The sequence below is a fragment of the Fulmarus glacialis genome, unplaced genomic scaffold (assembly GCF_000690835.1).
Source record: "Fulmarus glacialis isolate BGI_N327 unplaced genomic scaffold, ASM69083v1 scaffold37347, whole genome shotgun sequence".
Classification (NCBI taxonomy): Eukaryota; Metazoa; Chordata; class Aves; order Procellariiformes; family Procellariidae; genus Fulmarus; species Fulmarus glacialis.
The window spans coordinates 4,253-20,786 of record NW_009225740.1 but is presented as its reverse complement, the minus strand read 5'-3'; the positions used below and the strand labels follow the sequence as shown (position 1 = coordinate 20,786).

The window sequence follows — 16,534 nt, the reverse complement described above, 5'->3', positions numbered from 1 at the left end:
ATGATTCTATGATTTTCATATTAAAACATCAAAACAGTTGGAAACACGTCACTGCAAGAACATATTCTCTAAGTTTATTTGTAGTTTTACACAGTGTGCTTTTAGTAACACAGGATCCAAAGCTGTTACTCTCTTATACTTACAGGAAGGCTAATAATAATTTACTATGCACACTGTCATAAGGAACCCTAAAGACTACATGCCCAAACACCACTAATTTTTAAGGTGATTCCTATCTGGCTACCTGTCCCAAAAGTAACAATACATTTAATCTTTGTGTTTAGAAACAGATGGAAAAGATTGTTTCACAAAAGGAAGGAGGCAGAACTATAACATGTTCATCACATTCTGCAGATACATACCATTCTTTTTCCTCTCTTGATTTCTTGAAGTACAGTTTTGATATCAAAATCACCAAACTCTGCCCTTGAAGTTGTTGTTAGCTGGACAGTGCCAGAAGAGAACAACTGTAAAACAAGCAAGTCAAAATAATTTCAGGTCACCAACATGATTAGAAACTTTTTTTACGTGCAGGAATAACTGAGTATTGAACATCCCCTTCTGTGATCTCAGACAGCATGTGCTTTACCAACAAACCAGGGAAAAAAAAACCATGCTAACTGAGTAATTAATGATGAGTATTCCTTCTGGTACCCACCTGACTGCTTTAATTACGTTTATTGCCTTGGAGCAATGTATTTTAAAAGACAAAGGAGTAGACAAGAAATAATGACATGATGAAAACACAAAGTAATAAATGGGCAATATTATTAAATTACACCACTGAACTTTTTAGGAATATTCCATTTCCTTCCCTCTGATAGATATATATAATTCAGATTCATGGCACAGCTGATGTCAACATACCTGAAAAGCCCTGAGGGATGACAACGGAGCACGTAAGTACCATCTCTATTATCATCATCCCGATATATTCAGTTTAAACTGTCTTAAAACTGAAGGTCAGGTACACAAAGTAGCGAAGAATACTCTAAGACTCAAGGCTGCTGGCATACACCAGCTCTCTGTTTAGTGAGCCTAGGTATAGGAAGACACTTAATAAATACTCCACAGATTGTCTGGACTATTTATTCATTTTGAGGTACAACAGGAACCACTGAGCTTTGTTACTCAAAGCCCTACCTCACGCATAGAACAAGTTATATGAAGGATAGCACTATTTGCTCATGTTCATCAAAATTAGCGGATTCTTTTCAGGCTGGCAGGTCTATAAATGTGATCATCTAAAGGCAAGGGTTTTCTAGAACTTCCATGTCCCACTTTACTTGAGTCACACAGCCTGAATCCACTGGTCAGAAAATTCATGAAGTTTGTGGATTCTTCCCGGATTTTGTCTGAATGTCTGGAGTAAAGGTATTTTATTTTTGGAGTGGATTCTTTTAGTTAAAAGTGTTTTCTGTTTTCCTTTTTAAATATTGTGTATGCATTTAGATGCTAAGGGAGCATTTTTAATAAGCTAAAGAGTCTCCCTGAGCTAATTCCATCTCTTAGCACGTAGCCAACTTTTATCCATGTTGCCCGCAGTGAAAATAAATGAATTGCTCACTTCGCAACACTTCAGCGCTTAAAGAGATCATCAGCACACAGACAATACTCATGCATAATTACATGTGAGGGTACTGTATTAAAATCTAAAATAGCAATTCAGAGAAAATTCACATAACACTGGTTAACAATACTGTTACTCACCATGCACTTATAGTGTGCTGCAGCCTTTTTGGCATTAAATATATGAAGCTTTCCTCTAGCTTCATTTTCTTCTTCACCTGCATGACAGAATCCACATTTAGGTTTTGTATCACTGGGGCTGCTTCTGTGGGGAGACCTGTCTCTCTGAAAGAAAAACATTTTACTAAAATATACTGCTGGGTTACAAATAAGGTTGTAATTTTAAAAGCCTGTGGCCACCAGCTGGAGGCTCAGACAAATGCAAATTTTAATTAAAATTGTATTTGCAGAGAAGAAATATGCAATTCTGTCTTCTAAGAAGTTTAGCATATTTACTGCTTACATAGGAACTGCTTTCTATTTCATCTGTGCCATGTGAGGACGTAGATCTAGTGTCTTCTGATTGCCCTTTTAAATTTGTTTTTCTTGGCTTTCCCTTACGACCCCTCCTTTTTCCTTTGGGAGGTGAAGGCTCCAACTCGTGTTCATTGATACTTTCTTCTAAATCTGCTTTAGAAGTTAGAAAACATAATCAAATAACATTCTCAAAAATTTTACGCAAAACAAACCAACCAACCAAAAACAGACAAGAAAAAACATAACCTGTATTTTCTGTATTTTGGTCAGAAATAAAAATAGCAACTTTTTCCCATTTATTACAAACATGCAACTGCAGATCCTGCAAACATTATTTACTTCTTTATACATATCACACAGCTTTGCAACTTTATAACACAATATATGAAGGTTTAGCATTTCTTACAACTTCGACTTTCAGACCCAAAATGTGTCCTCAGATACATATATTCACCTCCACTGAAAATAGGACTCATTTAAACTACACTGAAACCAGAAAATGTTTTCAACCATGAAATAAGCTTTTAATTTATTTTTTTAAGATGCATAACTCCAATGTAAATTGCCCTTGATATTATGCCAGTGTTTCTAAATAACACCTCCCTCCTTGCTTTATCAATTGATGCCTTTTGACTTAAGAAAAAAATTCATCCATTTTGGCTATAACATTAACATCAAGTTTTAAAACTGAAATGTATTTTGCCTCCATGAAACAAATCTAAAAATTTAATTTTCGTTACAGTATATTTTTACATCACAGCTAAAAGCAGCCACCAGTTTACAGAAAATCATCCACACTGACAATATCCCAGATAAAGTATTTACAGACCATTAAGAATATAAGAACATGTATTTTTAATACAGATATACCAAAGAGGTCTGACAAGTTCCTTTGAAAATGTCAGCTCTACTGCTGAATGCTACATAGAACTGTGGTCCAGTATTCTAGCAGACTGCCCTTTGGTTACTCAAAGCTCTACAGTAATACAGATCAATTCTGCAAACTTAAGATTGCTTCTGATATGATCTAGTTAAGTTATATCTGATATTGAATAACCAGCTCTATTCAGCCGCTAAGAACTTTCCTGATCATCAGCTGCTCACAGGAGCATCTTTCTTTTTTAATATGTAACACCCACCCCTGCTCAAACTGCAAAGATATTTCAGCAGACTTGTGTAAAGAAACATGCACACACACTGCTGAAGAACTTGCTTCTCAAAACCCAAACCACAAACATCAGTATGAGCCCCGAAATGGAAGGAAATCCTAATCAGAAGATTTGGAACATCTACTTTACACATTAATGGGCCCCTTAATTGCTGTGGCACTATTATTATTATTTAAGCATTGCTATGGCACTTATCGCCATTATATCGTGGTCTCAGTATCCAGACAGGACATCTTATTTTGAGACTAAATGCTGCTTCGCCAGAACTCATCTTTCTTATCTATTATCACATAAAAATCAAATCACATTTCTATCTCATGATTAATAGCGACTCAACTGCACAGAAGTTTGAAGTCAAAAGACTTGAACATATTCCACAACCATCAACTTGGAGTAGATGACAACTCAACTACTGGCCCGAGGCCTTGCATACAAGTGTATCCTATTAAGCTTAGTCTATCATATCTGTCGCTAATCCTTGAGAAAGCTACAGCTTCTTACACATTTATTAACGAAGGACAGAAAACTAATCCAAATGCATCACAACAGGTTATACTGAAACATAATTCCCCCAACGTTTTAGTCTGTTGTATTCTTAGAAGGAGGCAAAAATTTGAGAATTAATACAAATCTGCAAATTATTTTGTCCTAAATTGACAGATTATTCAGCTATATACAGATATTCCCAAGTTGCTACTAAAATACATCAGTCTATCTACCACAACATTCCTATGCTTTAATATATATACTATTCTTTTCTAATTAGATGACAAAAGCACCATTTATTTTACTCTGAAAAAATAAAATAAAATACATGATGACATGGATTATCTAATGAAACAATACATTTTACATTTTCTTCCCAGAATTTACTATCTAACATTATTTTTCGTTTATCGCTACTTGCTGAATTCCCCAAGCAAGATTATGCAATTTAGATATCGTACCTCTCAGACTGCATATAGCAAATTTTGTTACAACCTCAAAACCTCTTCCAAAGAAAAGAATTCTCTTTTATCTTGTCCCTCATCATATGAGCTCACCACCAATGTATTAAAAGAAATTTGTGAATCTTCATCTGTACTTTTACATTTACAGAAATCACAGATGGTTATTCTAGGGAAAAAAAGTCTTACAAAAATGTGACTATTGAATTCATGACCCTTTAAATAACATCAGTAAGAAGTTAAAAATATTCCTTCCAAAATCATTCCACGGATTTCCCTACTGTATTTGATGAAGCAAAATGCAGTCCATTCACCAACATTCCTTATTTTTTACAAAGCTCCTTATCAATTCTGTCAACCATAATGCTTTCCACCTCTTAGTCCACCCTTATTTTCTAAATAACATTAAAGCATATCCTGAACTCTCTACAGTCACGCTTTCAAAACTGGAAGTGAATCATAATTACTAAAAACCAAGCACATATTATGAAAACCAACTTTTTATAAGAAATGTCACAGCCTCCTTACAGAATAAGTCCTTAAGTGTTATTTTTTAGTCTACAGTTATTAGAATATTTAAGATTTGAAAAGAAAAATGCTGTATTTTTAAAAGATGGTTTCAGTGTAAGATAAAAAAACATCAAGATTGCACAGCTTTCCTAAAGCAGAACCCCTTTTCTGTGCTCAAAACTAGTACTTCCAAAAAAGTTCAGAGTTTATTGAAATCTAGATGCTACATGACCCCTTCATTAAAATAAAATTCCTTGCAGATTTATGTTTCCTACTACAAGTGATATGGACCTACAGATTAACATCACCGAGATGTGAGGATCTGCTCTACCACATCTATCTGCAAGACTGATTCCTCAAAACATTAAAGTTTCTCTCATTTTTAACAGCGCTATGAACTAGCGTAACAGTACAGGAAGAAAGAGATTGTAACCAGCTTTAAAACACACCTGCCTTGGATGGTCTTTACTGTTTAATATACAATTTGGTTTGTGCCCTATCCCTCCCCTCAAGCCCACTGCCAGCTTACCCTGTTTCCCTGGCATCTGATGGTTGGGTGTTTCCAACTTCTCATGTCAGCTTGAACTAAGGAAAACACAAAAAGTTGTTCAACTCCTCCCTGACCAGATGACGTTTTATCATGGATATCACCCATACTCTGAATCCCCTGAGATTCCCTAGATATTCTTCAACTACCCCCCATCCCATATCCCATTACTGCATTGATTTTTAAAATCATCACAATATTCTCAACATAACTTTATCTGAAGTCTTCAAAGGAGGTATCTTATGAACTTTCTTCAGAAGTCCCTAAATGCTATATCTGAAAAAACAAGCCTAACACCCAATACAGTCTGAGAAGGAGGGGTGGGGGTAGAAATCAAGAGGAAATATTCTACATTTTAAAAAGCACCTAAGAACACGATATTTTAAATTCGTGATGAGCGAAAAGATGAGCAGCAACAAGCCCCAAATTTGCATTTTAGAAATCCATGAGCAGTACAAAGTACCACAAAAAGAAGACTAGCAAAATGCTGTATTACATAAACTGTTAACAGGGAGACTCAGCTTCAGAGAGAAATCTAAAAATTCTCCTTTGATCATGACTAGAAGGAAAAAGGATCAAGATGTTTGGCTGTTTAAAATAAGGCTTGGCAGAGAAGAGGTTGAGATATCACGGATCTATTCTATATTGCATCAGCTTGAAATACACATGTAATCACCCTTTTCCAAAAGCTAGGTAAAAGCAAAGTAATAAAAGAATTAAGTGATTTAAAGGTTGTGAAAGAACAAATAAAAAGAGGATGTGTATAATAAAGGCTAATACTGCTCTCTGTATCCACCTCCTACATTACCTTAAACAATAGACTAAGTGAGCCAGAAGCAAAGGGGGCTAAGTCTGTATGAGCAAGATAATAAACAAAACTGACTGGCAAAATATATTTGCAAGTAGGACTATACATAAAAAGAAGCCAAAATGTAGAATGTGGAAGTGGCTTAGACATGCTGTTATGTAAATCTGAAATCACACATATGTATTTAAAGCTTTACAGTGCATTTGGGATAAAAGAGAAACTCTAGAAATTACAAAGAACAAAAATCAACCTTACTTTTTAGAAGAGAAACTGCATGTAACAGAGAAAGAAGAAAGTACTATAGCATGTTAAAGTAAGATGTCCTTAAAATACGGCTGAAACTCAATGAACCATAAGTGGCAACATAATTATTTTAAATTGAAAAGAAATGTCAAAAAACCCGGAAAACCTTATTGTCCCAGTAGTCAATAATAAAAATGTGAATGCATCTATAAGCATTAACGAGAACCAGAGATTTGCATAAAAACCCTTGCAAGCAAATACAGAATCAGGTAAACCGATCATGAAATAATAGTAGCTTTTATCAGCAAATGATGAGAACTTAACAATCAAAATGCTGAATACAATTTTTAGGGTTTTTTTTGTTTGTTTTTTTTTTGTTTTTTTTTTAATGGAAAAAGACTAAGTTACATGAAACATATCTAAACTGGAGAAAGTAGGAGTGGAGAGGAAAAAAATTAAATTACCCCTTAGGTCCCATCACTAATATGTTTTCCAATACCTTGAGGAACTGATGACTCTTGTCCAAAAGCTATTTTTGACTGAATAGTATCTATGTTACGAAGTACTTGAGATTATTTCTTTAATTAAGTACATTTAACATAGAAAATGAATAGAATAGTCCTTCATAGCCACACAATCTAAATGCTTCTTCAAGCAAACAATCATTGGCAAAGACTGAAGACAGACAATACACTTAGCTTATCTGCATAATCAGAAAGCTTATGACAAGTGGTATGATAAACCTGTTAAGTATGAGTTGCCTCACCAAGTTTCTATTTGTATAACATCTTGCCTAGATAGGAAGGAGAATTATAATGTAAACACCACAGGACAGCTCCTCAGATAGGACAAACCATTCACCACATTATTTTTACATTTTTTCCTTTTCCATTAGCTGTGCATTTTCCATAAGAAAACACCATTGTGATGTTTCTGCAAAATACCTCATTGTCTATAATGGACTGCATAGGAGATTGCTAACTTACTGTCTGGACCAATTGTTTTTGTCGTAACACTAGGTATACATTTGAAGCCACATTCACAGCAGCATTCTCCATAAGACAGGCAACAAGAAGGCTGAGTTAGCAGAGCCTAGGAAGAATTTGCTACCATCCACCAGCAGAACTGAAACGACACCGAACTGCAATGTTACGGAAACTTTTATACCTGACTGCATTAATGCATACAATGTTAGGCAAGCTTATGCTGTGAACAGTGTTACAGAAAATGCAACTATGAACAAAAACTGATTAAAGAATCCAAAGATGAATCAGGATATTACCTAACTATAATGCCAGAAAGTTTTGGATGTTTTTCCTGCCAGTGTCTGGCTTACACAGCAGCTGTGAACAGTGTTACAGAAAATGCAACTATGAACAAAAACTGATTAAAGAATCCAAAGATGAATCAGGATATTACCTAACTATAATGCCAGAAAGTTTCGGATGTTTTTTCTGCCAGTGTCTGGCTTACACAGCGCTTTGAAAAAAGTACTCGGTTTGATATAGATTGCAGCATCTCTAAATAGGCCTCACAGAGAAATATCATCCTGACTCAACTTACTGAGCAGTATGAAAAGCATAAATTTCGTGTTTGATCTTTAGAATAACATGAAAAGGATGCTGAGACAGGGAATGTCCTTATTTCCATTGTGGAAACATAATTCCCTGAGGCTTTGAGTACAGCTACAATAGGAATTATGGACACTATTTTCTGACCCCACAGTTCCCAAGCATCTGTTTTAAACATTAACTATAGATAGTCACATGGCTGTCTTTATTATTCTTTGTTTTACTACTATGTTACAGAAGAATGAAATTACATTTTTATCTTAGTTTATATTAAACTATTCCTGATCAGCTGAATTTGTTTTAAATTCAACACAGGGGCCAGGGCAGCCCCACCTGCAGGGAACTGAAAGATTTTAGATTTTAGATTTTTCAACAATTATTTCCAGTATATTGGAATAAATTCTAACAAACAGCTCCAAAACCTTAGTTCAACAACACTCTATTCTTCAAAAAGAATAAATGCAATTGTATCAAACTGAACAGTAATTCAACTAATAGTTAGCTGTGATAGTTTGAAAGCACTGGCACTAATTCCTGTAACGTATTAGATACTGAAAACTTAGACAGCTTGCCTAAATTATGAGTTAAACTATTACTTGAAGTTCAGGTCAGATTATTGTGTTAGATTTGTAACTAGCAAGACAAAAATCTAGACATGAAGCTTTCAGTAACTTGGTCTGCTCCTCTGAGCAGGTGTCTTCAAATCTGTTGACCTCACAGCCACAGCCTAGTACAAAGTGTAAGAGAACCTCATGTTTACTGTCCTTTTTCCAGTTAGTGGGAACACAGCACAGAATAATCACTCTGAAATACATATACACAAAGGAAATATAGGAGAAATACAATTATCCTATTCTATGACACCTGAAGGCTAGGCCATACAGATAAATTAGACAAACCCAACAATCTGCTGAAACAGATAATGAATTTAAGAGCACGATACTTTGCTGCCATGTTTCATATTTTTATATTCAGAGAAAACAGAAGGGAGTTCAGCAACTCCTCACTCATTAATTTTGTCTTGATGAGTAGAGATACTTAGTCTGATGAATTCTCACACCACTTGAACTTCGTGACAGCAATAAATAACATCTAAGAGGTCTTTCTTATTAGGTTTTAACTGGGTAACTTCAATTTCAACATAAGTCCTTCAACCATATTTCCATGCAGCCTCAAGAAATTTTCTTTAACTGTTACTAAATGGTTAACAGATATTCTTTTTAAACTAGACCTTCTAACAAAAGGTAGATTAACCAGATCTCAGACTTGAACAAGTATGCCCCCAAAAGCATCTATTTTCTAGGGAAGGAAAGGAAAAATCTCACTATTATGCAGCAGTACTGCCTGCAAAAAATAAACTGTTCTGACTGCACCAAACCAAACACTCCTAAAAACTCTTCCAACATCCACTAATACACATGACATAATAAAAACATTTGGACTGCAACAATTAAATCTGGATACAGAGAACAAAGGATAAAACCCCAGATATTCTACACTGACCAAGAAAAAAAAAAAAACCAGCATCCCAGAGCAGAAGCAATAAGTTTCCATCAAAAAGGATGGATAATTCCAGTGCCTCTGTCACCTACATTGAGTGACATAACCACAGATGAGCTTTAACTATTCTGGTATGAAAACACTGCTGAGAGCAAGAACTCATGAAAATGAAACAAAAACAAGAGAACAAAAAAAGTCATTATGTTAGCATCTAGTATCCCTAGCTAGTCTAGTCACTCTTCTCTGCAAGTCCTTTCTGGTTTCACACACCACCATTCTTTCACATTTGAATTCCTCTTTGATATTCACATTTTTCTCAAAAAATAAACCAACAAAATACATATATAAAGCTTAATCTCACCATCCAATATCTTCCAGTTACCATTTCACTGAGCAAATTTCAGCATTTAAATATTAAGAAACAAACCCTTCAAAGCCCCTTCTTGAACTCTGAAAACCACAGTATATTTCTGTCTTCTAAACGTAATTAGTTTTCAGTGCAGCAAAATACCATTGCTATAAAATGCTCTAAGTCATTTCCATAAGACAGATGCAATATGAATTTTTACTTTCTTTGGTTTAAAGAAGGTCTATCACAAAAGAGCCCCATCTTCTGGCATTATCAAATCCATAACTGTAAGTAATAATATTCTATGGGTATAGTTCCCAAAACTGTATAGACTAAAAAGAGAACATATTCTTTGGGAGAGAGCACTGGGTAAAATTTCAGTCAAATATTAAACAAAACCCAGAAAACAAAAATGTGAAGTATAGCTACACATATTTCCAGAAGTGTAAAGCATAACAGAACTAAATATTTTAAACAAAAAAAAAATAGTGCAAAGTTAAATGCTAAGTAAGATACTATTGGGTTCTTTGGCCTTGGTTTTTCTGAATGATGTTGTTTACTCCTCCTTCTCCTACCCTCAATCTAGAAGTCTCTTTGGATGAGTCTAGTTTAATGTTTTAATAAACTGCCATCATCAACATTTAAGAAAAAAGCCACTATGCCTCTAGTAATTTTTCCCATGTCTTCTCAGACAAATATATCCACATAAAATTTAAAAGCCTTTGCTGTCAGAGAATGACATCATAGGATTGGAGATAATGGTTTCTGAAAACTCTTAAAGAAAAGCACAAGTTCAGATCCTGCAAGGAATTCCAAGCAGAAAAAGTCGTCCATTGGCATTGGGTTCCATGCAGAATTGGAGGCATTTTTCAATAGATGTCAAATAGATGTCACTGAGCCATTTGTGAATAAGTATAGAAGATTATGTTTAAATACAGTCAAAGAGATTAACTTCTCTCTGGACTCAAATGTCTTTCATATTCTGTTTCTGCTAACAAGCAAAACAACCCCCAAAACAAAGAAACAGAGAGCCAAACTACAAGATAATGTGGCCCTGTCTCTTTGGAGAATTAATATTACACGTATACTGCTTTTCTTGTTTAAACCTAGTAATAGCAAAACCAGAGTGTGTTTTATACAAAGCATACGACAATAATTATTTGAATAGACTGAAAAAAAACCAGTTTTCACTTGGGATTTTCTACTGTCTTCAATATCTTTCTGAACATTGAAGTAACATCCAAACCTTACCATTAATATATCTACTACTCATAGCATAAATAGTAGTATATGAGCTTAAAAATACATTTGGCAGAAAGAAACTGAAGTAATTTATGAAATTTGATCTTCACTAAATAAAGAGTCACGTACTCCTCATTAGTTAAATCTGATGCGACTAACAACTGTTCGCCTACCCAAATTCAGATACAGTAGAAAACAGGAAAAAGGAAAAATACCTGCATAAATACACAACAGCACAACTAGTTTGGAATTTTAACAGACCACATGATTTATCTACGTTTGTGGCATATCACCCCTCGCGCATTTCACTACTCTCCTCTGCAAAGATGCACAGCTTTTACGAATGCATCCATATAGCTTTTTTTGTTTATCAAAATTACTCAGAAATATATCTACAAGTGATCTGATCACAAACCTTTTCATTTACTACTGGGTCCTTCTTATTTGAAGAGTTAAACTCTATTTAATAGTTCAAAAAAGGAATATTTAGGAATAGTGAATATTTAGGAACATTAGCAATAGCAAAAATCAGCTGTTACCTGACAAAATATTTTAGATGTTAATATTGTGAATATTTAACTACAAATATAAGCCAGCTTCTTCCCAGAAGGGAATGCATTACTTCTACCGAAACTTTGTTTTGACAGAACATCAAATCTTTCGAACATCCTAAAATTTGTTTTGGTTTTTCTCCACCTCAAACAATAATTTTTAGAGAAAATACAGAAATCAGATGGGCTTCCAAACTCATTGTTTCTCAAAAAAATGTAGTTCTAATTTTTACTGAAAACATTTATATTCTCCAAAAAAATTAAATTTAACCAAAGTATCTTTCTACAATGGGAAAAATTTATATTGAATAATTTTACCTTCAGAGTTATGCGTAGTTTTCTTGTGTTTTCGACATAAAATCCTATAAACAAAGTAGTTGAAAACTGTCAAGTCAGTCACGATTCACAGATTATTTACTCATCTTTTAAATTTAAATGCCAGTACATTTTTCTCCCACTTGTAAGACTCACTGATATACAAATCTTGCAGTGAAAATATGCTTTTCTAGCACATCACTATTTTGAATGCCACAATCATCATTAGAATTTTTTTGCAAGTTTTGTTTAGATTCCAAAAGTGGTTTTTTGTTTTGCTTTGTTGTTGTTGTTTTTTTTTTAAACAAAGAATGTGAAATATAAATACAAAAATAAACATAGAAATAAATAATAGTTACATGTAAATGCCTTGTGAGGGTTTCTCTCTTATCTGTGCTTTATCATGCAAAGCACAGTAGTAGTGATATGTCTTGTGACATGTTTTCACATCACAGCCAATGGTCGCTCCAGGACAATGGCATAAAGAGCACATCTGTAAAGAAAAAGAAAGCACAATTCATGTTACTGTTGGCTTAGTGTTTCTGAGTTTAAAAATAATAGTTACCCCTCCTGGTGACAAAATAAATTGAGTTATGCACTTGGCATTACTCTTCCTGCTCTCAGGTATTTTTCATAATTTATTTTAAAATCAAGGAGAAATTTGTTGCAATTATGCAACAATACAATAACCATCATACATTGATTATTAATTCAATGAAGAAAATAAGTAATTTACTTTTGTGGAATATCATGTGTTTGATGAAAGTGCCACAGTTATTTACCTAAATATACCACTCCCAAGGATAGTCTGAAGGTTGGAGAAAAAGAAAAAGACAGCCATTTGGCAATGAACCTTGCAGAGTCAGAAATACTGATTATCTGCAAATTTACGCTAGCCTCAGCAGCTAACTATACCTCTTTTTTCTATACAATTATTTCCTTAAGTTATTTCCAAAACACTGAATTTAGTGAAATATTTGTTAAATACAATGAATTTATTTCAATTATACTAAATTTTGCTCTTCATACTTATATTGCAGAAAAGGTTAAATGGGAGCCTGTTGCTTTACTCTTCTTTCCCAATAATTCATTCTTCTCATATTAGACTCATCATTGCTTAGGACACAACAACTATCATGCTTCTAAATTGTTCACTGCTCTTCTCATACTATGTTAGGAAAGGAAGTAATTGATATTATAACAATATTTTTCTCTATACTATTTTCTACCAACATAATATTGCCCAAAAATCTCAGAATTTCCCATTAAACTCCCCTCACAAGACAATTGGAGCTTTTTGTTTGTATCCTGCACTTTGCCCACCCCCCCTAAAGATTAATTGCAAATTCATAACGATAAGCGTGCAATGTACGATATTCCTTAAATATATCTTTGTGGAATACACTTTCGGCCCACCGCACTAGCTCACTCAAGTTCTTGTTAGTTTCAAATATACCAAATAAATATATCACCAGAGTTATGTATCATCATCCTGTTTTTCAATTTTAACAAAGTTAACTGAACAGTAAGAATGTCAAAGCCTTGGATCATCTCCATTTACTCCTCTGCAAGCTCTGAAATGGTATAGTTATATACCATTCCCTAGTTGTCATCTAATTTGTATGGGTATTTTATCTCATAAATTTGTTATATGTTATGGCTTAATACATAATAATGGCCGATCAAAGCTCTTTATAAAAGCCTAGGTTGAAATTATATCCATCCAATCCATTTTAGTCAGTACTTCAGGATTTTTAGAGCCAGAAATGACTAAAAGAAAACTTTCTTTTCATGAACACTATGATGTATCTGTATGAACAAAACAGATCATAGGAATTTTTTGTATTGATTTATTGGTTTACGTTTCCTGACAGTAATAAAATATTTATTCCATTGGTACAAGTCCTGCTGTCCAAATGGTCACTGTCAACAGATTAATTAATTCCCAAGTTATATCAGGTATATGTGAAGTTTGACAAGCTGCAAAATAGGTAAGCTCTTTAAAAAAAATCCTCCCATGCACAGCTAACAGAAATAATCATGATATCAGTGCCTTGTACTCCCAAATGTTTAGACTTCACAACTTTTTATGACTGGCCTATTAAGGTTTGAACCTACAAACTTTTCTCAGACAGAAATATATATTACCATCAAAAAGGCTCTACATGTCAGTCATTATCACTTCAGTAATGAATAGGCCTCAATTTTCAGTGCATACCCGGTCAGCACCTCCTGAAGGAGAGCAACTACGTAAAATCTGTCAGCAGACAAATTTAGTCCAAGCTATCAATATGATTACTTAACCCAGTGCACTGCACTGAGATATTTTTGCTCAATGTGTTCCCACATAAAAGAACAGGCTAGAACAGAAAGCAGACTTTAGAGGGGGTAATTTGGGCTAACTATAAACATTTAGCTTTAAGCTTCCTATACAAATCAATGGAGAAAGACAGATTCCTCCGGAGAGTGATTCAGAGCTGTAGTTTTCTGACAGCTACGGACAGAGATAAGGCACCTAAGTAGAGATCTAAAATTATCATGTAAATTCTCTCCAAACAGGAAACATCTCAGGACTATGAATCTACTAGGTTAACCAGATCCAAGTTTTCTGCAAAAAGCTAAACAAAGTGCCTGATACGTACAGCTAGTGAGCTCCAAGAATATACCCAGCTGTTGCATCAGCGAAGGAACATAAAGAAACTCAGAAGCAGAAAGACAGAAACCACCAGTGACATAAAAAGGAATAACCTTCAAAAAACATTGAAGAGACCCAAGAATCAAAAAGTTTCTTTATGATCCATTTACTACCATGTTCTTTGGAAATTCCTAATCACAACTTGAATGGCTTGTGAATAGTTATTTCTTTATGCTTCAGCTAATTAGAGCAAATAAAGTTCCCTGCGTTGGAAAAGATTCAAATGAAACCCTGGATGAAATATTAGACTATTATTATATAATTGTGGTTCTACAATAATTCTTCGGACTACTCTTAGTAGCCCAAGAATTGGTAAATACATAAGGGTGCTTTAAACAACTAAGCTGAAAATTTTTAATGCGAGGAGTGAATTGATCGTTTGTTAAAAAGATTTTTAAAAAGCCTCACTCATTTCCCCAAGTGAAAAACAACTAGTTCTAAATAAAAAAAAAAAAAAAAATCCTGAATTAGCTTTTCGGGAATTAAAAAAAAATCATTGCTGCTCAATTCTCACGAATTTGGTAGAGCTGTAATCACTATTGTACCCACATACCTCATAAGACGTCTATATTCAGAGAATCATCTATTAAATCAATATAAAAGGAAGCAATAAAAGTACCTTTGGTAGTTAAAACCAGATTTTGGCAGCAAAACCAAATACTGGTAAAGGCACAATAATACCCTCTCCAGGTCCCTAGAATGTGGGTTTCTTTCTGAAATCTAACAGAAAATATTAAATAGAAATTACTGGATTAGAAACATAAATTTAGAAAATGCTATTGTTTATATGCAGTCCATGAAAAAGAAAAATGGGCATATTCTGTAAATGAATTTTCAAATTTACTTGGAAAAAACGCATATCTGCTACAACCATCTACATTTGCTTCTGTGAGGAGAAAAGTGACTGTAAAAATAATAATTCTGGATTTATTTTTTAATAATTCCATGATTAAGCTACAATTCTTAAAACAACATGTTTACATGAGAGCAGAACTTGGCTGAAATAAACAAGCTACTTTTTATCCTTTCCTAAAGGCACTTCAAGGGTTTGTTAACTGACATTTAAATTTCATTTCAATTTAAGTACAATCATATGTACTGAGGTTTTCTTTTCGTAAATCTGAGACCAGTTTTACTTCAACATCTTCTTCTATAAGTTGTCCGTTACCTTAGAGCTCACACAAAGGTAGCACTTTAAAAAAAAGAAATACATATATACAATTTCATGGTAAACTTTATAGAAGGTAAGAAAGTATCCATTTCCAAGAACCAAAAATAGAGACTTACCAGTTTAGTGCCTCTCTTTATTTCTTTCTGAATATCTTCAATAGAGAATCCACCAAGACTCTCATTATCAGTGTGTGAAGATACCAGTGCAGATGAGAACAGCTAAAATTATAAAAACAAAACTTATTTGTTAAGTTTTAAGGGCATAAGTGATGTAGAACATTTATATATATGAAACCCACAAAATTTCAAATTACAGTGATTAATCATTTGTGCCAATGCCACAGCTGGTTGAATTTTTCATTCGTTTGTAGTCTTTTACTAGCTCACTACATTCCTTTCCTTTTTTCTATGGGTTACTTACCATACATTTGTGATGTGCTGCCACCTTCTGGTTTTCTGACATCAATAATTGTCCACATTCATTATCTTTATTAGATCTACAAAAACCACACTTCCTTTGTCTTGAAGAGACTTTTTTCTGTCCAACTGAGCTTGTCATGATTTTAAATGACCTTAGAATGCCACCTCAATCCTCTCAACGCTACAGAAAAAAAAGGTGCAATCAGCATGTTAACATCAACAAAAGGCAATTTAACTTACAGTTTTATAAATATAATATTGATTGCTTGAAAATGATCTGTCCCTTTTTACCCTTTTCTTTACACTACTACAATATATCCAAATAAACATGCACCCAACAGAGGCAGTATTTTGCCAACTTTTAATGAAATTGTATCAGCAAGCAGAATTAGTTCTTTAGGCAGAAAAGTTTGAACATTAATATAAAACTTTGGATACCAATATAAAACTT

The 16,534-nt window shown here is 33.9% G+C and overlaps 1 protein-coding gene across 1 annotated transcript; it reads right to left on the bottom strand.

Annotated features, from left to right (window-relative positions):
• Positions 1 to 341: 341 nt before the first annotated feature.
• PHF6 (PHD finger protein 6) lies at positions 342 to 16,262 on the bottom strand. The gene is made up of 7 exons (XM_009582576.1): positions 16,085 to 16,262; positions 15,781 to 15,882; positions 12,158 to 12,291; positions 11,802 to 11,845; positions 2,033 to 2,196; positions 1,711 to 1,854; positions 342 to 467 (listed from the first exon to the last, which is right to left on the bottom strand). Exons 1-7 carry the CDS (start codon positions 16,220 to 16,222, stop codon positions 342 to 344), a joined length of 852 nt encoding a protein of 283 aa, XP_009580871.1. The 5' UTR covers positions 16,223 to 16,262.
• Between the last annotated feature and the right edge of the window lie 272 nt (positions 16,263 to 16,534).

What these genes read in the sequence shown, in the direction of transcription:
- PHF6 (XM_009582576.1), bottom strand. Translation starts at nt 16,222, where the DNA reads ATGACAAGCTCAGTTGGACAGAAAAAAGTCTCTTCAAGACAAAGGAAG. An exon ending in CCCTCACAAGGCATTTACAT is followed by an intron (nt 11,846 to 12,157) that starts GTAACTATTATT and finishes CTTTGTTTATAG; the next exon opens with GATTTTATGTCGAAAACACA. An exon ending in AACTACGCATAACTCTGAAG is followed by an intron (nt 2,197 to 11,801) that starts GTAAAATTATTC and finishes CTTCTAAAGCAG; the next exon opens with ATTTAGAAGAAAGTATCAAT.